Source organism: Vicia villosa, linkage group LG7, assembly GCF_029867415.1.
Source record: "Vicia villosa cultivar HV-30 ecotype Madison, WI linkage group LG7, Vvil1.0, whole genome shotgun sequence".
NCBI lineage: Eukaryota > Viridiplantae > Streptophyta > Magnoliopsida > Fabales > Fabaceae > Vicia > Vicia villosa.
The window spans coordinates 84,334,996-84,360,202 of NC_081186.1; the positions used below are offsets into that span (position 1 = coordinate 84,334,996).

The 25,207-nt window shown below is 33.8% G+C and overlaps 1 protein-coding gene across 2 annotated transcripts; it reads right to left on the reverse strand.

Moving 5' to 3' along the window:
- Positions 1–64: 64 nt before the first annotated feature.
- On the reverse strand, positions 65–24,665 carry LOC131621027 (anaphase-promoting complex subunit 1). 2 transcript variants are annotated; one of them, XM_058892230.1, is made up of 37 exons: positions 24,205–24,665; positions 23,958–24,021; positions 20,429–20,513; positions 19,561–19,799; positions 19,307–19,412; positions 19,056–19,216; positions 17,919–18,106; positions 17,773–17,842; positions 16,691–16,861; positions 15,881–16,371; positions 14,206–14,665; positions 13,522–13,860; positions 13,182–13,265; positions 11,985–12,077; positions 11,813–11,872; positions 11,607–11,705; positions 10,885–11,025; positions 9,629–9,709; positions 8,763–8,834; positions 8,344–8,415; positions 7,702–7,795; positions 7,539–7,618; positions 7,330–7,383; positions 7,127–7,204; positions 6,780–6,901; positions 6,533–6,693; positions 6,249–6,325; positions 6,059–6,172; positions 5,864–5,965; positions 4,682–4,822; positions 4,409–4,582; positions 4,177–4,240; positions 3,929–4,068; positions 3,689–3,846; positions 2,018–2,096; positions 1,563–1,661; positions 65–780 (listed from the first exon to the last, which is right to left on the reverse strand). In XM_058892230.1, exons 1-37 carry the CDS (start codon positions 24,429–24,431, stop codon positions 403–405), a joined length of 5,418 nt encoding a protein of 1,805 aa, XP_058748213.1. In that variant the 5' UTR covers positions 24,432–24,665; the 3' UTR covers positions 65–402. The 2 variants fall into 2 exon arrangements, with proteins under 2 accessions (XP_058748213.1, XP_058748214.1); XM_058892231.1 differs by lacking the exons at positions 20,429–20,513; positions 23,958–24,021; positions 24,205–24,665 and having other exon boundaries at positions 19,307–19,396; positions 19,561–19,698.
- Between the last annotated feature and the right edge of the window lie 542 nt (positions 24,666–25,207).

Sequence of the window (25,207 nt, forward strand, 5' to 3'; positions counted from 1 at the left end):
ATAGTTTCATAATAAAACTAGAAACATTTTAAATCCTAATCATTATTAAAAAATAATAAATACTTTATACAAAATACAAAACCATATAATAAATACCATGATACTCAATCCTACACACTTGCAAACTCATCTGATACCATACTATTCATGAATAAACTTAGGTGCTCCTATTCAACTATCATCCCCAGTACCATAGTCAACAAAAGATTACATCTGTATGTATACACATTTACACCATGTCTCCAGGGATATTCTCTGAAATCAGATCTCACTACTATTTCGCTTGAGAAACAAGAAACTAGGACGGGATGAATCATCAGTAAAAATGTTGTGCCAGCCAGCAATGAGAGGGCTACTGTACATAAATATTTGCAAAGTTGACAATTTTTAGCAGAACTACAATCATGTCAAACACCTGTCTATCTCATGAATAACATTGATATGAGTTCTTGGTAAAGACAGTCGCAACAAGGGAATTGAAGACGATGACATGCGCTTAGGTTTGACTCTATCAATAGCTGTCCTGATAACTGATGAAGCAGGTACATTATACCACTGAAGATACCAAGAAAGAAGAATGGAGCGCTTATCCTGTGATTCCCCTTCAGGCCATTTTCCCAATTTCAGATATTTGCGAAAATCATCCTTCAATTCCTGAGAACTATTTAGAAGTTCTTCCACCTTCTTCCTAAGAGAACCAACAAACGTTGATTGCACGATTCCTCCTTTTGGAGTGGATAGTATTCCAGTCATCAATGCTTCAATATAAGTTAGTGCAAGCTGCAAGAATATACAACTAGCATCAAGTCAGAACCATTTAAATAAAGGGTTAAATGTATGCAATTTAATAGTATTCCAGTTTGTATTTTTTTTTTCTTTTGCATTGTGTCCCCAAAAATTTAGCCTGGATCCTCAGACATAGGGTAAACTAATACTACAATAACCACTGCACTAACAAATTGTTTGTGCATCAAATGTCTACAATAGTTAATAAGCATGCCTGGTGTCATGGCACCCCCAATAAAAGCAACCAAGCTCCGCCACTAACATTTTTAAAATTTGTTGCATTGTGTTAATATCTTAAACCTTATTGGATACAAGTCCGCATCATAACATGCTTTATATGACCACCCCAAATCATGACCACAGTTAAACAAATCTTACCAAAGCTTCAACGCTCACCTCACCCTCTGGCAGGTGCTTATAAGAGTGAATGAGTAAGATTGATTTGATTTGAAGAATATATCACAAAAAAGATTTACAAAATGTGCATGCCCACTCTCTTGCCATAAGTTATGTTTAATTGATATTTATATTATGGTATCCGTGGGGTGTTTGCCACAGAACAATCTATGATCAAATATGACTGATGGAAGGCCAAGCCTCAACCATCACTTAAGTCCTAATCATAAAACCTAATTCAACAGATCATAAAAGCCCATTATGGCCAAATCAGAGGTGACCACTAATGGTAAATAAACAGCAGAAAGTAAAAAAAACAATTTAGACAGATTACTACACAAAAGGAAAGAGCAATTATAAATAAGAAACATGAACATCACCTTAAAACCAGATATAGAGAGTGAGTCACCACAAACAACGGCACCAGTAGTAATTTGATTGACCATGGACTCAACTGTTGTGTACAATGACAAATATACCTGCAGAATATTCATATGGTATAGTTTCTCAGTTTCTCTCATTTTTAATATTCATGAGACTATATTCTGTCTCAGTTTGCCTCACTGTTGATCATGCATGATCAACATGAGAATATTCATATTCAACGGTTGTAATGATCAATAGTGCTTTTGTGCAAAATCATACATCCGTGTCAGAAAATCCTAAATAATATTAAGACGCATACAATCATACTACAACTTTCCATTTGAATCGCAGAAAAAATTTAAAGACTGATTCCAGTTGTAACATTTGAAGTTTTAAACTTGGGTCATTATTATTATTATATATTGAATTTAGAAAATAGATATTAGCCTTCTAGTTTGAAGTACATTACCTGTAAAAGAGCTGGTCTGTCTTTGCTCACGCACTCAAATAATACTTGCAAGCAAAATTCCTTGAAATCAACATCAGATCTGCAAGCACGTTTCATTAGTTTATTTGGATACTTCGTCTTCTTTACAAAAAAGGCATGTGACTTTAGGGACACAAACCAAAATATGTCTTCTTTTACTGCTTTAGCTGGTTTTTGAAGGCTGCTAAGAGTTATCATAATAAGTAACTAAAATTTAAGCTTGAGTATATGGGCTTGGCCTACATGTCTTTCTTATATACTACCCTCCTAACCTAGAAACATAACTGAGGGTCACTATATATTGTAGTGTATTCCATTACAGTACTCTTATGTAACTTCCTCTCTTTCTACTCACTCTCTCTCATGCCACTTCCTCACTTCTCACTCACTTTCTTTTTCTAATCACTGCCTCACTTAAAGTAATCAATAAGAGCATTTTACTTTGGTGGTTGAATCATTATAATTCAGTCTTGCCTGTCCACCATACCTAGTTAGTACCTGTCTCTTTCTTAAAAGCCAGTCAGGTTTTGCTTATCAGATCGAGAGGATAGGGAAGAAGAAAAATATTATAGTCAATTGTTTGGATTTTGGAATATGATAACAGAGCATTTTACTCGGGTTATGTTGTTTCCACTTACTACTGTAGTTCAGATGTAATTGAATCTAACAGAATATTTCTAGAACATTTAGTTAGAGTTCTGATGTAATTGAATCTAACAGAGAAAACAAAGAATAAATGAAAATATTGCTCAATTGAGTTTTCTGAGTTGGATATCTTTCCTCAATTCTCTTTTACTTTAAGAGTTAGAATAGGTGTGCTAGTTCTTGAAAGGTTAGTTAGAATTATAATATAAATGTTCTACTCTAACAAGATGATGATGAATTTATCACTCCCTAGAAATATATCTTGAGCTCTCTTAGTTGATTGAACATACAAAATACAGTCCCAGAATCAAATTTTCAATTCTAAATTTCTCTCTCTGGATTCTCTAAGTTTCGGAATTTTAACTCCATTTACAAGTTGTGCGATTCATTTGGAATAAAGTTTGAATTTCTGGTCTGCATTGAGTTTGTCAAAGCCTGTTCAACTTCTGCACTTATTTAGGCTTTAGTAAGAAGAATAATAAAATCTTCTTGTCAATTTCTACTTCGGTGATTCCAGGTATTAATGATTGAGAATGCCCTCAACTTCAAAGGTGTTTTCTCACCTCTGAATTTGGACAGCTCTCCTATACAGATTACTTTTTAGGATTTCCCTTCCTTTGTTGTTTCTCCTTTTATTTCATCCTTGTTGAAAATAAGTTAACTTTCATAAAAAAAAATAAAAAAAATAAAAAACAAATACATTTACTTAAATTAGATACTAAGGATGTGTAATCGGAGTGATTCCATCCTTACATTTTTTTTCGTTTACTTTCTGCTGTTCGAAGACTCCAAATATCCCTATGATAGGTGTACTTGGATTTGTTCGCTTGACAATCATATCATTATTATTTATTTAAAGAAGTCTCCAACTTGTTATTAATTATCAAAAAATTCAGAAACATTTTCACAAATCAGAAGACAAAATAGAGTTCAATACTACAGATACAATCAAGCAGAACATGGATGCCAAAACATGAGATGATAAAATAATCTAGATATTGAGCTTACCTACTATACCACGAGGGATCACAGCAAAATTGTGCAAAAGCAATCAAACTAGGATCAGATGAAAAAGTACCGACCAACTGATCAATGGTGATAGAACCAGATCCACTATGGACATCGGTGACTGTATCGGATGCTTTTAAACTTGTAAGGCCAAAAACCTAGATCAAGCAAAAAAATAAAGTTGGAGTATAATACTAGTGTAAACTCGTATACCAATATCAAATTCTATGCAGTTTCAACCTTGTGCATTGCCCGTGACAATAGTGACTGGCACCCAATGGGATCATCAACATATGAACAAGCTCCGACTTTTCTTTTGATAAAAAGAATACCAGAATTAAATGGATTATTCTTGTCACCAAAATTCCACCAAGGTTTATCTGTTATCAAGTGAATAAATTGGAGTTCTTATTCAAAAAGTATATAATAGTTTCAAAAATCTTAAATCGGTAAATGATCACACAAACAGAATAATAATATGTGCTTACCTTCAGGGGTAAAGTCTACTACCTGAGGCCAGTAGCGAGGCCCACAAACACGTATAGTTTTCAACTGTAACCATCAAAGCCAAACAAATTAGATCTACAGGTGATTGTCTTTAACCCAACAATAAGAAATATATTATTCCAAAACAAAGTTAAGTCATACAGAAGAATTGTGCTGAAAAAAAGATTAACTAATCAAGACTAATCGAAGTGCCATTCAGACAATCAGACTTACAATAGCTCGTTCTGGCAGAAGGCAAGGAGTGACCTCACAAAAGCTTGACTCTGCATAATGCTCAGTTTCTCGGACTGTGACCTCGATAGGAGCATAAACAGGAAGACCTGTGTCAACATCAACAGTCTGAATCCATCGCGCCTCTGTTGCAAGGACATAAAGATGGCGAAATGCCTGCAAGAGAACATATTTCATGAAAATGATTTGAAAGAGTAAACCATAGAGCATCCGTGAATTGTAACAAGGGTCTGTATTTCCAGCAATAGGATATACCTGAAGGTGGCATCTGTTATCATTTGGACCCATGGGCAAACGTGGATATAGAGTAATGAGCAAAGCAGCAACGGAACTGCTGTTTGTTGAAAATGTTCTCATTCCACCACCAAGAAATAAGAAACCAGTAGCTAAGCTCACCTAAAGCAGCACATTTGTACAACAAAAAGTTAGAATAGAGTTGAAGAAAACTAATTAACAAGCATGTTTTAGTTAATTTAAAAAAATTAATAATATTTAAATAATATAGGAATAGTTTGTAAATGTACTCTAGCATGTTCTAGAATGTTGTTAGCATAATCTTTTGTCACTAATGCTCTTAATTGTATAGTGCCGATATAATAGAATTTTCCGTGATGCTATTCTAACACATGGTTTCTCCATATGACTCTCGTATTCTCTTATTTTCTCTCTTTCAATAGTAATATTTAAGGATATACATAAATTGGTTTGAATATAGACCATGTTCAAATGTACAAAAGTAAACTAGCCTTTCTCCACGAGCATAATTCTATAAATTTGAATAAAGGTTGTTTTATTAAATGAAGTATATGAACTTCAAAGTGATTCTCGGATATATATATATATATATATATATATATATATATATATATATATATATATATATATATATATATATATATATATATATATATATATATATATATATATATATATATATATATATATATATATATATATATAGGGGACGACTCAAGTGAGAACACTTGGTTATTATGAGAAATGAGAACAATGAATCACGACCATTAAATTTGATTTTAATGGACTGGATTGGTTTCTCTTTCTAAGATCCTTAATATTTAATGGACTAGATCTTAGAAAGAGAAACCAATCCAGTCCATTAAAATCAAATTTAATGGTCGTGATTCATTGTTCTCATTTCTCATAATAACCAAGTGTTCTCACTTGAGTCGTCCCCTATATATATATATATATATATATATATATATATATATATATATATATATATATATATATATATATAACCATAATGGAAGTGGTGCAAATCTCCAAAACAAAATGTGTTTTATATATGAATACAAAAGCAGATTTTTTGTACAAGAATTCAAATTTCAAAACCCATTTCCTACATATAGCCAGATTTTATATTTTAAATTATACTGGCAAAAATGATGTAAAAAGACTACTTGTAGGACTTACTGCCATCTGAATACCATAACTTGACTGCCCGTCCGCACAATTTCTGCTCCTTAGGAATCTCAACAACCGAAAGGTCTGTAAATGGCCAGACCCAGCCATTACCTGTCAATGTCATGCATAAGTTTAATCATCACATGTTATCCATGATCTTAATCCTTAATTAGTTGACAGTGAAAGGAAAGGGGAAGCAGATACCACGGAAAGGGAAAGCACAATAAGGTGAAGGCATGTTTCCAATGTGCCTCGGTCAATGTAACGAGACAGTCCCTTAGGATAAAATTTTCCACTTGTAGGGGAAACAGGCTTGATCTGTGAGACTTAAAATATTAGAACAAATCAACTAACATCGATTCAGGAGTTAGGAAGCATAATTCTATAGACCAACCTCGTTAAGAAAGTACATGGCAAATTCATAAAGTAATTCCTGTGCATTTCCATTTCTTGTGCCAGCAAAAACCAGTCCTGACATGGTAAAAAGTATCAAGTTTAATGATAAAGATATAATATTTATCACAAGCACTGAGTCTGTGCTAGCAAGGAAGTTAATAAAACCTGTGTTGATAACATACCATCGGGGATAATAGTAGCAACAAGGATTTAAACAAATGCTTTCAGTTGGATGATAACCTTTAAAATAAAAAGGAAAGTAAAGACCAATGAACACTTTACCAAGAGATATACAAGCTCCAGCCACAATATTAACATAGGCCTGCATAAAAGCTTCGGCATCCATATCATCAACATCATTGTCATCCCCGCCAATGCCTTCCACACCACATCTGACAATTTCAGGAATTTGGGACCAAACCCAATCTTTTGAGGGATGAACACTAAAAATGAACACATAGGAATAGATCAAAATAGTGACAAAGATCCAAATAAATTCAAACAGTAACATAAAGAGACATGAACAAACCTGCTCCACATTATTAAATTTCGAGCGATGACACGAAGCATTATGAAGTCGGGCCGTACATATTGCAAATCAAAGCGTGTATTGGGAATTGAGAGCCTAGATGCAACAGCCTCAGCCTCTGTCTGTAACAAGAATACAGTCCAATGTTAACATGACTGAACTTGGAGTTGCATACTTACATATCAATTATAAGATTTAATGAAGCTAAAAATATGTAGACAGTGTTATAACCGAACCAGTTCAAAACAATCTCTAAAGGAAGAAACTAAAATTGCACAAAATAAATTAAAAAGACTTATTTGCTGACACATTTATCACTTATTGTAGTGTGAGTTCAGAGTAAGTACTTTCAAAAACATCAAAGCTAGGGCAATTATCGCTCCAGGTGCTGTAACATCTATATTGATCGTTGTACCATCCATCATCTACAATACAATAAAAACATATGAATTAGTTATGCAAAAGATGATCCCATCCATGATATCTCTCATGTAGAATTTTATTTACTTAAATTTATTATGGGAAAAAAGGTTGAATGAATTCACTGAACCTGGGAAGAACCAGGTCTTTCATCTATTGAGATTGTCGAAAAAAGTGGTCTCTCCTGATGCAGAACAGCAGAAGTACTTCAGTCTTATATAAAAAACATAATAAACTAGTCCAAATTTCCATGCAACAAAAGATCAAAATGGAAAATTATTACAGGAATTTCTTGAAGGGAGGAAAAAAAAGGAGATGGAGATTAATTCCTTAACATACATTGTGAGCTTTACCACCAATGTAGAGAAACAGTCTATTGACAAATGAGTCTATGAAACCAAGTGCATCTTCTCCCCGTCCTTCAAGAAAAATATATTGATTAGATAAAGAACCAAAAAAAAAAACACAATCCAAAAGCTGCTATTTATTTATACATTCATACCCAATGCAACAAGACCCAAAGCAAATCCTGCAGAAACAGCATGGCCCTCTCGCTCAAGAACATTATCACCTCCGCTTCGGCGCCCAATTTCACCCTAGAAAAGTTACATATAGTATAAATGTAGCAAAAGACTTAAATGACCTACTAACAAAATAGGAGCTAGCTAAGGATTAGGGATTTTAGTTACGCAAATTAAGGATTTGATTGATTCTATGAGATTATTACTAATTAACAAATTTGATAAATATTATGGCATAATTTGATCCATGTAGCCGACCCCACTTAGTGGGATAAGGCTTGGTTGTTGTATATTGTGACTATAAATAAGAACCATGTGCGGTCATACAAAATAGGAGCTAGCTAGGGATTAGGGACTTAAGTTACGCAAATTAAGGATTTGATTGATTCTATGAGATTATTACTAATTAACAAATTTGATAAGCATAATGGCATAATTTGATCCATGTAGCCGACCACACTTAGTGGGATAAGGCTTGGTTGTTGTATATTGTGACTATAAATAAGAACCATGTGCGGTCATACAACACAACATTCACATATTGCATTTTTACATGATTGAATATCTCAGGTAGAAGTTCAAGTATTGAATAAATAGCAGATAAAGAAAAGAAATATGCCTACCAATAAAACCTGCATTGTTTGTGGATGAGCTGAACCTTTATAAAGGATCCCTGCTGACATTAAAGCTGCTGACTGAAAGAAAATTATGATAAAAATGAAACTTGAAAATAATCATAGGGTGGTGAAAGTAATACTGCTGCACAGAAATGGCAATAGCAATATTACTGGATATGTTACAGGGAAAACAGAGAAAGTGAATTTGGAATTTCATATATTCATTTGAATCTTTTTCTTAACTGAAGATGCACTTCATAATACAGATTATATAGGAAATTTATCCAACACTTAGTCAGGGCTTAACATGTACCACCAAAAACTATTAATATGGTACTTTGAAGCCACAACTTTGGAAACTTAAAACTCATTCTGATGTTAAGAGTAGAAAGCACAAGTTTTCTGATGTTAGAGTAGAAAGATACCTGGAGCAAGGTTGGAACCTCTAACTCTGGGTAGGAAGATGGATGTCGTACAGGAATATGAAGATAGAGTATCTGCCAGAAGGTACTACATCAGTTCTCCTTAAATAAATTTGATAAATTAAACATACTATAAGATCATATAAAACATTAGACTAGGTATTATTACCAAACAAATTGTGCAACAAAAAGGCCAGTTTTTGTTAACTAGCAGATACAGATAAAGCACACAATCTTCTATAAATTTGCAGGTTAATGTGCATACATATGCACACATGTAAAACAAAAACAATTTGTCTAGGCTTTTTTTTTCCTTCTTCTATTAGATGATAATAAATTCATTCTGACAGAGTAGATGATTACAAAAACACAGGACAATGATATTTCTCAATAAAAGAGTGGGATGGAGGAGATAGGGGCATGGAATTCAATCAGAAACAGTTTTCTAGAATTTATCGAAAACAAGCCTTCCAAGCACAATCAACACCCCTCACTCTTGAAAGCCAATTCCACAAGCAGAATCATATCACTAAATTAGGCTTATCTTGATCAAAACTTACTAGATAGACGTTCAATTTGAACACGGATATACAATTGAGAAAGCTTAATGTTTAATTTTACCATACTTTTACAAGAATTAATTTTTTCTATTCGATTTCAGTTTGAGATGCCTCTGCTTCAGTTCCATTAGATTGAATTTTGAGTTTTAAAACAAAACAAGTGATTTCATTCACAATAAGAAAACAACGAAATCGTGAATGTTATAGAGCAGAGTTATGAAAATTATTTTCCAGCTCACTCAAGCTATAACCTGCTACCTTAGTGCCAAGAAGTGAACCAATTTTATCATAAAAAATTATGCCTTGTACCTTCGATATTGCCGGTTGCATAGTGCCTCTATAAGAAGATGCTAGGCCAAGCATTAATCCTACAGTAGTACTTTCATGCTCCTAAAAATATGCAGTCACAATAATATGATGTCATACAATAAAAAAGCTGACAGATAAGAACAAAAAGTAAGAGAAGATGGAAAATATATCCCCAAGTTCATTGAAGTTAAATGAATGACCCAGCATCAACAGTCTTAACGGTTATAAATTACAATGTGTTAGAATTTCCACCTTCATTGCAGTCCGCCCCTAGCCGCCTAAATTGCGGCATTTGGCTTGCCTTCATTGCAGCCTCCAACATGTTCATTGTGTTGGGTTTGAAGGGGTGGATTTAGTCCTACATAGCTTAGAGATATGGCATGCGTTGTGTTTATAAGTGGGGGAAATCCTCACATTACAAGTCAGTTTTGTAAGAATAAGTTAGACTCAACCCACACATTCTAAGACAATGAGTCCCTTAAAATCAAATAGTGTTGATTCCACTACCAAGAATTCAAGTTGCCTTGATTTTCAGTTCATAACTCCAGTCATTCTCACAAAAAGACATTGATTGAAAAAGAACTCTAAAGTTCTAAAATTAATAAGTGGTTAATTCTCCTTTAGCCAATATAATTGTCTAGTTTCCCTTTATCTCCTAAATTTTTATAACTGGTTTAACTATTCATTCTAGAGGTGTTAGAAGTTGCACAATCAAGGTGTTAGAAGTTGCAATAAAAGCGGCCCAAATTGGCTGCTATTGAGGCAACTAGGGTTTTGTCACACTGCGGCTCTATTACCAACCTAAAAGGTCTGAATAATTTGAAATTTATTGATTGACTATTTTTTCTAAAATATTAAAATTGATTCCTAATAAATGATAATGAAGAAAAAAAGAATAAAACGTGTCCTAATAATTACACACTAAAACAATGATATGTACAGAAAAAGAAAAAGAAAGAATGAAATCTTAAAATAGTGCTATTTGTAACATTTTCATGGCTTCAGACACATAACTAGAAGGGGTTCAGCTGGTAAGGTGAAAATTAAAAAGCCCAAATAATTTTTCATGATCCAAAAAAGTTTAGAATGGACTTAAAGCAGCAGCAGCAGCGATTAATTCATGCAATGGAGATATAGTTTCAACAGAAATTCAAAACCAATTATTTCACCTATGTTAGCACAAATCATTATCATTAGAATAAGTATTAAGAGTGCTAAAAAATTATATGACAGAGCCCATTGAGCACCAGATAAACCTGAAAAAAGTACTGATAAATGTCAGTAATACTTAGTACACGCAGATATCCATGCAGTCCTAGACCAAGGAGCAGCCCGGCATGAACAGAATTCGGTTCATCAGGTTTATTATATATTATCCATGTTCTTGACATTTTTCCCTGCAAAGAGGTTATATGCATTTTTAGAAATAAGCTACTTACCAAACAAAATACCATCCAAAATGTACTGTGTGCAAGCTATGGTAGCAAATACTGAAGTCTCAAACTTGACCAATTCTAACAATAGTCTTCAAGAGTTATTGATGCCACTTTAACTTAATTCACATTGCATATATGTTTAATTAGCTACAAAGATTCTTTTTACATAGTAATGACAAATAGTTAACTCAAATCAAAAGTGGCTCATTCAGTTGAATTTAATTGAAACAATCGGAATTAGACTAAAATTAAAATGGGGGGTATTTGGGAGTGATTAACACGAAGCATAATTTTTAGTCAGCACAAGTAGCATCTGTTGATTGTATGCTAATCCTGTTACTGTTCTTCCTTTATTATTAGTTTTTATGTGTTGTGTGTGAAAAAATCCTTGTTAACACCAATGGAAAATATTAAGATTCAACTATATCAAAACAATTTAAAGTGATAATTGCTTTAATGAAGTGGCCGGCTAAAATAAAATCCTAGTGGAAAAAATTATTAAACAATTCGAACTACGTAACCTCAAAATATTGATATTAAACCTGAAGGGGGGCTAGTCTAAGCCCAGCAGCAACAGCATTATGAAACTCAGGCCAAGACCTAAGTTCTGGTATGTTCCTGATGTTGGGATCGAGGTTAACCTATGAGTAAACAGAATGACTTCAGTTAACAACAAAAAAATTACTAAATAGTTTCACAAGCCAAAACAAGTATTTCAGGTATAGTGAATCACAAGATCTCAACTTACGGTTGCATTCTGTTGGGCTGGCAACCGACCTGCCAGTACAAGCTTTGGCGCACTAAAAGCCTAAATGTTTTGAAAAATATTCTATCAGAAACGGTATAGTTTGATTAAAAAATGTATAAAGTTTCACAATGAAAACAAAAATAGGACCAAAACGTTAAATATAATAGCGCACCTCGGTTAAGAGTGTATGTATGGTAGCGAGGGTAAATGCCCCACGTCCAAGTGGTAGTGAAGTGGTTCTTTGGGCAAGGTGCCACAATTGAGTCTTCATAAATAGTAAAAAGAGTGTCAGAGACATGGTCTCTCAAAATAACAGTATACTCAGTCAGCAAGAGTAAAGACTAAATAGCATATCACAGATTCACAGAAACAGAAAATAATGTGCTGAACAGAAGCAAGAACTGATTACAAACATAGTTTCATTTTTCTCTGAAAATTTATTAGGATAAAAAACAATTACAAAAACTGTGGAATAAATACTTGGACTGTAGCTAGAAGAAAATTTAATTAAGGGAGCTATTTTCCTACATAATAGCAACAAGACAACCAAGAGTCAGGTGCACGATACCAATTATAAATTTCTAAGTTTGCTTTAGTATCAGGCTCGATGTCATTTAACTGTAATAATTACAAATGATTGAAAAAGTAACAATCAGTCAATCATTATTCATCAACAATAAGCAAGTTTAGCTTTTCTATATAGAGAAAAACTCAGAAGGGAGAAAAAGTACAAGTAAAACTAACAATATTTTATTTTTCATCATATATATACCACTGATACCATAATCACTGAATCAAAATAATTATATCTTCACCATTAAAAAAAGCTCCAACGTTAATACCATTTGAAGTACATTATTTCATTTACCTTAATAACATGAAACACCAGAACCTAATGATTTGTCAGCCCTTAAAGAACATAACTTAGCCTCAATTTGATTATGATGATGATGATGATGATGATGAATGATAATAATAATAATAATAATAATAATAATAATAATAATAATAATAAAAATAATAATAATAATAATAATATTAATAATAATAATAATAATAATAAAAATAACATCAACAACAACAAAATTAAGGAAAAGAGTGGGGGAGCAAAAAATATTGAACAATCCAATTATATGTTGGATAGCAAAAGTATCAACGTGGCAGTACAGAACTACACATTGAATTTCTATATCACATGTCACAGTCTGATGTTTAGGATCATTACACTGGGATAAAAGAATTTTGATTAATGGAAGACCGTGGACATGCTAAGAATATTACCATCAAGTAAAACAGTTGATTGATTAGTTACATTAGGAACAAAGGAGTAGAAAACATCAAATGAGTCAAATATCATAGAAAGGCGTACCTGCTGGAGGTCCTGATCAGAGGCACTATGGTTAACTGATGTTTGAATTGCCACAGGTCTTGAAGAGCACAAAAGGCGTCTAACCTAGAATAGGTAGCAACTGCAGACTAAGTAGAAATAACTATGTTTTGAAAAGATAAAATCCTCTGGACTCATTATTTGGAATGACAATAAAGCGGCAGTGCGTTTTTTATTAAAATGATTGTTAATTAACTGATGTGCAAAATCTGCACCCATTTTTACAATCCAAAGACAAGCCATGCTGATGCTGGGATGTGAAAGTATGTCAAGTAAAAATAATCAGATAATTCTCCAAAATTCTTATGTGATCAAAACTGACCTCATTCAACCGCAGATCACGACCATAACGCAACTGTGTGCTGGAGTTGAAAATATGCTCCATACCATCTAACAAAGACCCATCAACTGAATCTGTGTCCTCAAGCTTAGTCCCTTCCAATCCAATTGCATCAGAAATAGTAGAAGATATTGTCACAGGGTGCAGATTAAGCATATAAGGTGTGGACATAGAGATAACATTCACATTGGTCGGTGTTTCAATTTCCTTATACTTGCATTTACGTGCTAAAGTTGACATCGCCAAATCTTGCCGACCAAGAAGGACATAAGCAGCAGCTGGCCAGTCATTGGGAGAAGAATCTCGACATTTATCCAATGCCTAAAAGCATAACATTTATAAGATTTAAAAGTAAGGGAAGTACTGATATTCTGTCAAGGATAACATTTAAAGAGCAGAAGTACTACAGCAGCAATGCAATTATGCGCAGAAAATAGTGGTGAGGTGAGACATGGAAAAGAATCGAAGAAACACCGGACAATGCCTGATTAAGTGATTTTGACGAACATTAGAATCATGAAAGCAGAAGTAAAATAATAGGCAATTTAAAACATAGGACTAATAGATAAGTTGCCACAATACACACTATGAAAAATAATTGTAAAATCATTTAAATTAATGGCCAAAAAGTTCAAAAAAATTTCACACCGCTTAAACCAATCTTACATGTCGAAGTGGAAGAGATACACCGGAAGGCAAGGAGTCAAGTTGTTGAAGTCCGAACCTTTCACCAACCATTGCTAAAACAGTAAGCTCCTCCTTTGAAGAATAAGATCCCGTGATAATGTTACAGTAAACACCAGATGAAAGCTTCTTTCCAAGCAAATTAGCACCTGATAGTATACTGTAAAAGCAAACTATTTTCCGCGCCAAACTAGCAACATGGCATCCATCTTTGCAGAGTAGAGATGGAAGATCACTAATATTAGCAGAATTACATCCATGTTGCAAGCAGTTCTCAAGCCATCGGAATAAACTTGGAGGAATTTTAGGGGAAATGGTTGTTCCAGATTTCAGAAACTTTTTACAGGAGAGGGGGAAATCGCGGATATAATGGTCCAAGTAATTGTCCTCGCCGAGAAAATTGGCAATGTTGCATAAGAGAATTGCTAGATGCTCTAAGTCCCTGCACTTGCCAACAACTATCGTATAGAATCAAGGCAAAATATATTTTAACAGAAAAAGAAAATGGAAAATGAATTACAAAGGAAAATACATTCTAAAGATTATGATAAATTGCATAAAGCAGAATCACATTAGGGAACAACCAAAATGACAGTAAATAAAACAGTGGTCAAACTCACGCACAGCACAATTTATTTTGGCTTGGAAGCATAGTAAAGCAAGTCTAATACCATTACTTCACAGCTAAACCTAAAGATTTTGCAAAACATAATGAAGTAGAATATGACAGATGAGAAACTTTGCAATATAAAAGAGGTCTAAGACAGACCATGAACTGATGAAGTGTCTTTACTTTTAGCAGCAGTTTCAAACTTTTACTAGCAATAGCCAGATCATTACACTTAAGAAAGCAGCTATGTTGTGAGGGGAAAAAATAAATCTTAAATGTGAAATTCTTGAATTTTGTCTCCTATTTATGGTGTTAAATCCCTTTAGCTGCCCCGGGACATAGAGCTTAAATAACAACAAATCAGTGGAATATAAGAAGAATACATCTTAAGCCACTCATGTGTCAAATAAACCTGAAAACTAAAGTACAATACTCTCTTCATCCCTGTTTATAAGACCCTCTAGCATTTTTCACATATATTAAGAAAATTGTGTAGTGTAATTAATGTGTATAATGACTATTAGTAAACTTTTTAGTGTATAGATGCATTCACTGTTGACTTTTCATATTTCAATATAAACTTGTGGTATTAACAAGGGATCTATTTAGAAAAAGAATAATAAATGCATCTAGAAATTTGCAAAGTGGCTTATATTTAGAAACAAACAAATGTTCCAAAGGGATCTTATAATTAGGAGGAGAGGGGGTATAAAATGGATATTATTTTAGACCATGAATATTCATGTGAAGTATTACTGACGGAAAAATGTTGGTGCATAGTTGAGAAATGAAATAAAAGCAATAGGCGGCTACTTGGCTTAAGCTTATCCACATTCTGGTTGTATCAAGCTTACATATAACACTGAACTAAAAGTAATAGAGATTAATGGCTGGTTCACCAAACCCAGTCAACCAGGGCAGTACAACTAAACAAAACGCGTAACTGAATAGATATAAAAGATGAATCTTTAGCAAGCTGGTCGAGACTAAAATGAAAAAACAACAAAAAATATTTTAAAATCAATCAGAGAAAGCATAAAGACATACCTTTTGCGAAGATTATCCAGTTTCAAGCTCTCATAGAGTGCATGAAGAGATTCCAGACATTCTATTAACAGTTCGGTGTAAAATGGCGTTTTAGAAATTTGTGTACCATCTATAGATGATGTAGAAGAACTTGACTCCAGCTGATCAAGAGGCACAGCACAAGATTTTCCAAACAAGGAGTTTACTTTGCAGAAATTATTGTGAAATTGGCTGCTGAGAAGGAAGTCCCAAGCGCATTGTGGCACCAAACCAGAACGCTTTTGAGATACAATGTTAGATTTTTTGCAGAGTTTCATAATTACACGACAAAAAGAATCCCATTCTGAATCGACATTAGATTCAGCTTCTGAGAAATCAGCGGGATAATCATCTTTCCAAAGAAGACCAAGAAAATGTTTGTAGAAACTAGAATCAATCCCCTCAGCAAGTGCTGTGATGCAATCATTAGCTAATGATGAAGAAGGACTTTGTCGTAATGCACATCTAAACATCTGTCACACAAAATGCAGAAATATTAGAATTTACAGTTTCAAAGAAACAAGAACCATTTTGTGTTTGCCAAGAACCTTATGTGTTAATTCCAAAGTGAAAATGGAAAAGAAATAGGGAAATGCTAACCAGTGCCCTCAGGGCACTCTTTAAGTAACTAAAGTGGTAAGTTTTTTTAAAAATGCGTGTATTCAATGCATTGAAAATACATTGGAAATTGAAATACTAACTTTTATAAAGAATATTCTCTTTATTAAGTATGCTTAAAGAGTGCCCTGAGGGCACTGGTTAGCAACACCCAGAGAAATAATCCATAAATACCTGCTTATTATTTACTATCACATTGACACGCCCTTCAACAGCATCAGAAAGGCCAGTAATCTTTAAGGCATTGGAAAGAGAGGATGTTTCTGGAAGCTCCAAATCATGCAAAATCTTGTCTTTATTTAAGCAAGAAGGTAGCACGAATCTACATAGGCATTGCTTCCCAGACTGCAATATTAGCAAGACATAATACAAAAAGATATATCAAACTTTAGTATGACGCCAGATGATTGAAATGAAATTACGAATAGTCATATACACAAGGGGAGAGAGAATGAAAAATTCAGAAAACATATCTAAGCAATAAAGATCAGTCCATAGAGGGTTAACAGGAACATATAAAAAAACATTTCCAAAAGACTAGAGCAAGTTATCAGATGTAGCACTTAGTACTAATCAAGGGGAAAGCCTCTCTACAAAATTAGTCATATACAGATGAATAAGCCCAGAAGTAAAATACCACTAAGGAAAGGGGGAGCCAACAACTTAATAAGTAAGAAAAATTTAAATAAATGTTGGTCTCTGTGGTATACAGTTTTATCAGTTTAGTCCCTAAGCAAAATTCTAGTCCATTTTAATCCATGAAACATAGGAAATTTGAGTTTGGTCCTTGTTTTGGTATTAGTCCCTGATCTCTGGTCACATAGCAGCAATTCCAAATGTTACACTAGGCTCCCCTTCGTCTATTAAGAAATACTTTTTGAGAAGAAAAAAAAATTAAAATTTCAGTTATTTAGAAGATGGACAGACAATTGAAAGAAATCATTTTTCAAAAAAAAAAAGACAAATGAATTAAATTAAGATAAGAAGAGAGCAGGAGAATCGGGAAACCCCCTAAGTCCTGACAGAAACATAATAAAAACTATACAAGCCATCATTTCATAAGAACTTCTTAATCCACACTCTATTTGTGTAACACAGAAAATTTTGAAAAAAGTCTTGACCATTAACCCACAAGGAAGTTCAGAAAAGAATCATATGCCAAATACAATATATTTGCAAGGAAATGTAGGCATGTGATAATACATTGATCGAGATTTATAGTAGGATTCTAATGCCCAACTATACTAAAAGCTTACATAGAGAAGCAGAGCATTTTCTGGAGTCAAAACCATTATGTCTGAATGTGGAAGTAGTCCAATTTTGACCCTGGAAAACACATTTGAAAAAAATTATGTCCAACATTACAATGGCAATAAAGAAAAATGGAAATTTCTTATATTACCTTGGACGAGTCACCATCACAGGTGAAGCTGCAACTGCAGCTATGATCCAGCTCATATCAGGTTTAACATCATACACAATCTCATTATTTATTTCAACAGTTTGAAGACTAACAGACAACAACTTTCTTTGTTCTTGGTGAAAAAAGCATACAACAGGAGCTGCATCATCACCAGTGGCCATGAAGACCTAGTAATCATTTGAAGGGGAAAAACAATATATTATGGAGAAATAGTAGAGACAGATAATAATGTAATAAGGAATTAAGAATTGAATACAGATATTAGTTAAAGGTCTTAGGATTTCACTGTTCTGGACTAAAAATCCAAAAATCTAGTTGGATAATAAAAACAATCAGACATTTTAAACAATGTATTTATACAAATCATCTTGTCCGTTTGGATTAGTTTATTTTGTGCTCATAATAATTTGTATTAAAAAAATACAAAAAATAAAATTGGGGGGTGGTAAAAAAGTAAAACCTCCTTAACAATTACAGAATCTGAGTCAAGTAAGCTTAACAAGATTAACTGTAAATATATAACCGGAAACCAAATAATAAAAGGTAATAAATTTGAGCAAATTACAGAATGATGTAGAGGCTACCAAAGAAAATGTAAAATAAAAAAATAGTGTTTTAAAAATGGGAGATACATAGTGTCATAAATTCAAGAAAGAAAAGTGGAGATACAGGGTTAAGTGAGAAAAAACAAAAATGGAGAGTACTATAATAATGTGTGGATACAATAAAAGGCAGGGAACCACAATAAGGTCGCATCTAGCCATCTGCTATAACAGGAATAAAAATTCAAACAGTATATTAAAATAAATTTAAAACAAATATATTACATGTACTTTTAGTACATAAATTTAATAAGATTTTAAGCTAACACAATTTTAACTATTAATTCATATCTGCTATGCTAGAAATACAAGTAAAACAGCATTTAGGCCATATAGCAGTAAGCATCCATATTTGAGAGTATTAATTGCTTAAAAGAACAAAGGAATCAAGTATGTCATCAATTGATGAATTGTACTTCCCTTTTAAAATTTAAAAAAAAAAAAAAATCTTAATTATATACACAACCCCAACGATAGCCAGATAGTGAGATAGTTGTATGGAAGCCTATTCAACCTTACAAGCAGCTGTTTGAGCGCCTTTTCCCTGCCATAATCTACGAAAGGACAGGTGCTTTGGCGATAAACCCATAGGATCTACATTCAATAAACCAGAGGCTGCCTCATCAAAGTTTGAATTGATGATTTCTGCAACCCACAAAGAGTGCTGCATCTTGCCTGAACTTAAGCCACCATTACAAAAATTACCAACACAAGAAATCATTTAAAAGACCAGGAACTAAGTGCAAGAACTTTAATGAAAAAAACCTTTATTATAAGATGCCATAAGCGGGACCTGATCACTTGTCCAAATTGTCTTTTCGTCATATTCCTTCATAACGTTCAATTTCCCTCTTTCTTCAATAAAAGTTGGCTCCAATTATATAAAAAAAAGGATGAAATCAAAAAACAAAATCCAGTAATAACAGAATAAGAATCTATCACAGTGAATGTCAACTTCACAAGACATAATCAATAAAGAACTAAATCTCAGTGACAATTCATAGACTGTTGTAACTTACTAGCTGTTCATCCAACGGATCCATCAAGATCAAATGAGAGGATACTAAACTTCCATCTCTCTTTTGGATATGATTAGATGCACTAAGCAACACATCACGGGTGCTAAGCAAAGGGCTTGTAGATGAAAATGAAAGACGTGATGATGTGCTTGCTTCAACTTCCTGCTGGAGCAATAAACCAAATGGAAGAGGCCATATAGATGTGATTGTACGAGGAAGTTGAACTGAAACTACTTCACCTATTAAACAATAGAAAACTTGAGTTGATAAAACATTGAAATATGAAGAATTTCAAATTGATAAGTAAAGATATAAAAATAACACGAAATCAAATACAGTGAAGGAGTATGAGACTTCCTACATTATTGTTGACCCATATAGAACCATCTGATACAAAATAAACCTCAGACAAACCACCATTGATCTGTTGCTTGGCGTAGCCTAATGTGACTAGCGGGAGCCTTAGCTCCCCAGATATTTTGTTATATATTATGTTTTGTACAAAATAATATAAATATTTTAAGTGGGGTGGTGCTAAGTGTTTGTTTTGCAAATGATAGGTTCTGCATTTACACGGAAAATTTTGCTAAAAACAACTAAATGAATCTTCCATGACTTGAACGCAGTAAAACTTGTTTACAAAAACATGTTTTCCACCTCGCCACATTGTCAAAATCAAAATAGCGACACATAAATAGTCAAAGTATGTGTGTGCAGTAAGGATCTGCTATGTGAAACACATGGACTCATTTAGACGCCTTTTTCATTTTCTTCTCTATCAACAACAATAAATTAAATCAATTCCCATATCATAAGTTTTATTTTCTTTTTCCATCATATGATAGTTGAACTCCGTTAATAAACTCACCAGATGTACTATAGATTGTCAAACGATCAATTTGTAATATACATAAAAGAGCTTCAGCTGTATGACCCAGATGACACCAGCACACCTAACAGTTGCAAAAAAATAGTTAAAGCAAAACGGTTTAATAAATGAAACATAAAAACAGCATCAATTGCTACTACTAGGGAAAAAGTTTCTAATTTTAGGCTTTTAGTCCTCTGATGCTGCACTTAATGGTTGCACAGACACTTGGCAACCATTGGCTGACTGGATAAATTTCAACCTCCTTGAAAACCCAAAACAAGTCATGTAAGACTTTTTTGTATGAAGGAGAGAATTTTAAAAAGAAAGAAGGATCAAAATAAAACAACATAAATAATCTTCTTAAATAACGAACCAAAAAAGGAATAGAATAGGGCCAACAACATCTCAACACCCAGATGCATAACTACCAAATAAGTCCCCCAAAAGAAACATTATGCTAAACATCACGAACATATCATAAGAAAACCTATCAGTTTATTATAGGATATTATCAGGGAAAGGTTCCCGAATTAAAGATAGAACATACAATCACACACCTGTACATAAAAATGCAATGTATTATAGTCGATTTTCTATCCATAATTGACCATGTATAGTGAGCATTAGTATATGCTTCAGGAATCACACTTTCATTCCATTCACTCAAACTTCCTCTACCTGGGGTTTCTTTCAAATATTGCACAATTCGAAGCGCAACTTGTAAATGAATCTTTTGATTGGTGCATGAATCGATTGACTAAGCTTATAGTAAAAGAAACATATTATCTAGTATGTGATAGGTATATTAGTTTTTCGCTTAACCTTTATTACATTTCCTTATCAATTGCATTATCTTCTTTTGTGTTTCCATCTATACACTTGGATCAATTTGTGTACTTACAGGCTTGCATGTTGTCTTGCCAATTTCCTGCAGAAGATTGATAATGCATTTTTGTTATGAAAATTCTTTTCTTAGAGTGTGCAATTTCAATTCTCAAAAAGTACTTCAATTTTCTCAAGGTCTTAATCTCAAATTTCTTGGCTAAGTGTTTTCCTTATAGTTGTTGTTCCTTCCCATCATCACTTGTCACTATAATGTCGTCCACATACACCAATAACATTGTTAATCCCCCTTGTCTCAAAATGTTTGATAAATAGAGTACGGTCTCCTTAGCTTTGTTTAAAGCCCAGACCAACCATAACTTCAGTGAATCTTCAAATCATGCTCGTGTTGATTGCTTTAGTCCATATAAATCCTTTTGTAACTTGCACACAGTCTAGTCGGTAGTATGTTTGCAATATCTAAGGGGTGCATCCATTTATAGCTATTCTTCAAGTTCTTCATGAAGGAAGGCATTTTTCACAATAAATTGGACTGAGTTCCAATCGTAATTAACTGCTGAAGATAATATCACATGGATTGTATTCATTTTTACAATAGGAGCAAATGTCTATGAGTAATTTACTCCCTAAGTTTGAGTGAACCCTTTGGGTACCAATCTTGCCTTGTACCTCTCAATAAATCCATCAGACTTATATATGATAGTGTATACCTATTTGCACCCTACAGTTTTCTTTTCATTTGGTAAAGAAAACAAATCCTACGTATTATTCTTAACCAGTGCATCCATCTCCAAGCCCACAGTTTGTTTCCATTTCATGTCACACAATGCCTCAAATCGAGGTAGGTATCGTTATATTGTTTAGGCTTGTGAGAGGGACTTTACCGAAAGGTGGAAAATGTTCAAGGCTTAGATCATTGAATAGAGGATAAAGTGGCCTTCTGGAAAATATTTTGGTATGTTATTTTCTAAGGACAATTGGAAGATGGAAACAACATGAGGCCTACCCTGAGACCGAGAAGCCTGGCCATGGGATTGGGATAGCGATCCCAACTCACGCTGAGAACCCTTAGCAGTGTCAGACATCTACCCTGCTTCAAACTATGTACGTTGGGCCATTGACAAAATACATTTCTCTCTACATACTGATGCATGTTCTGATACTCTAATATGCCTATACCTTTCTTGATCATCGGCCGTCTTTCTATAGTGATATGTTCAAAAACAACTAACTAGGCGGTAAAGATCATGCAAGACAAGAATAGAACCAAAAAAAATTGACATTTTGTCATGGTATGGAATTAAGCATCCATAGGGTATCTCTCAAAATGATCTTCCGGATGCACACACACAGCAAAGCCCAAAACCCTATCAATCTCAATAGCCTTAGAAATTAAGCACATAACATCTTTCTTAATCTAAAGTAACTACCTACTTACCGATCAATCATAAAAAAATTCATTTTTTAACTGAAAAATTGCACATAAAACTCTAATCCTTGGCATCCAACCTTCCTGATCTCAGCATCGAAGACCATAAATTTCACCTACTACTTATGTGAAAATTATTTAAACATTCATGTTCTAAAATACAGTTTTATATACTGCTTCTATGCTATTAGAGTGAGAGAAAGATGGAAAATATTCTTTGAACTGATTGAAATGAATATCTTGATCCAAAGAACAAGTTACAAAGGGGTTGTATAGAAAGCTTAACCCGCACCAAATACAGTTTTATAAACTGCTTCTATGCTATTAGAGTGAGAAAAAGAGAGGGAAAATATTCTTTGCATTGATTGAAATGAATATATCTTGATCCAAAGAACAAGTTACAAAGGGATTGTATAGAATGCTTAACTTACACCAAGAAGAGGCTAACCCTATACACAGTATAACTAACTTTGAATCAGTTATGCTAACTAGGCACGTGCGCAAATACAGGCCACGTTGCTTTGACAGTTAAACTAAACACAAAGCAACTACACAATATTATACCCATTGCCCACTATATATCTCATCCATTTTGCGTAGGAGTCCAAACTGTAGGAATTCAAACTATATGTGTAAATAGTATGACCCCATACTCAATTTCTGTGAGTAAATAATGAAGAAAATTTAAGGAGTCATGCTAACGAGTGACTCGGAGCACTCTTTAAGGATACTAAATAAAGAAAATATTATTTTAAAAAGTCAATTATTTCAATTTCCAATGCATTGAATACACGCATTTCCAAAAAACTTTACCACTTTAAGCACTTAAAGAGTGCCCCTGGAGCACTCGTTAGCATTTCCCTTAAAGTAAATATTAGCATTTCTCTTTAAGTAGATACTAATACTAACAACTAATAAAAGCAAGTACACTGAAACCGGACAGCAGCATTAAACCTAAACCTAACTTAAATTTACCACATCCATGAACCCAAAGGTATAGCAATGAAATTCTTACATATCAGAAACAGTAGAGAATTTCCAAGCAAACTCAGACCAACAGCTTTATCTTCTAGCTTAAATCAATTTGCAAATAAATTCTCTCAAACTTCTAAACTTCAAGCAATGAGTGAAATGAAAAACAACTATATCTTCCTTTATCACTATTTTTAACTAAACTAAGACCAGCTCGGCAGAAGCTATAAAATAATGAATCCGCAAAACTTATTCCTATTCATGAAAATAAAATTCACAAACCTTAACAATAGAGGACTCCATCGTAAATCTCTTAAATACTCTTGCATCAATCGACCATATAATCCTTTAACAAATCAGAATACAGTGTTAAACAAAACCGTACACCAAATCAGTGAATTAATTAAATGCAAAGTAACATAGAACGGTGACATTTGAAAGTGAAACTTCAGATTCAACTTATTCTTCTTTACGAAACTAAAACATAGAGAAACGAGTGATTTTGAATTTTCAGTAAGAGATGAGTTACCGTTTTCCTCGAATAAAAAGCTCATGATCGCCGCGGTTATTTAAAGCAGAAGCAACCTCGTCGCAATGATCTTCGGCGTCTCTATCGCGAGCGATTTCTGGATCGAAGAGGAAGTATTCATAGTTCTCGGTGACAGTTTCAGCGGATTTACCGTCGAGAGCTTCTGCGATGAGTCCAAATGGCTTGAACTCGCCAAGCAGTGTTAAGCGACGAACGCCTATGGACATTGTTGAAGCTGGAGGAAAATTTGATTGGTTTGAGCTTAGTGGTGGTGAAAATGAAAGAGATGAGTTAGATGAAAATGAAGTGTGTTGATGAACGGAGCATTCAATTCCCGCTCTTTGTTTTTGGTTGAGTTTGAGTTTGCCACCGAACCGGGAAGTTGGGTTTAGCGGCTCAGTTCTTAAACCCTAGGGCTGCTTGTTTGCTTCTACTACGGTCTGAGTGAGTTACTTTTTGCACCGCTGCTTTTTCTTAACCACTTCTATTTATTTTTCTTTATGAATCGAGTATTTTGTGTGTAATTAGGGGTAGCAAATGAGCATATTTGTGCCGTTTGAATTTATATTGAGAAAACACGTAAAAGGTGAGGCGGGGAGAATATATCAGAGAGTGCGGGTCTGAGATATTTGTTTGTCTCGCAGAAAAATAAGGGTGGGACGGACCTGACTGGTCTTGCACCCTTATAGGGTGAAATTGCAAAACTCATGATAATATGCACCTTCAAAACATCGAAGTGGGGCAAGTATAATAGAGTGTGAGTCTCTAAAGCGGTTGAACGCAAAGTGAATCAACAAAGTTAGCACTCCAACACCCAATTTAATAATTAAGTTTAAAAAGGGGTAGAGTGAAATATATGAAAAGTTGTTTAGGGCGAGTCCCTTAAGAGCATCTTCAATGGTGAAACTCGTTTTTTTTTTGGACTCATTAAGCCACATCATCTTGAAACAACTCATCTAATTTTTACTACAATGGTGCAAATCTAAAGAACTCATATAGGGTC

Bases quoted from the DNA above. Each gene is read 5' to 3' on its own strand.
- LOC131621027 (XM_058892230.1), bottom strand. From the start codon at position 24,431: ATGTCCATAGGCGTTCGTCGCTTAACACTGCTTGGCGAGTTCAAGCCA. The intron at 19,217-19,306 runs GTTTTTTTCATT...GCTTAAGTTCAG, and splicing joins TATGGCATCTTATAATAAAG to GCAAGATGCAGCACTCTTTG. The intron at 4,241-4,408 runs GTAAGTCTGATT...TGATGGTTACAG, and splicing joins TTCTGCCAGAACGAGCTATT to TTGAAAACTATACGTGTTTG.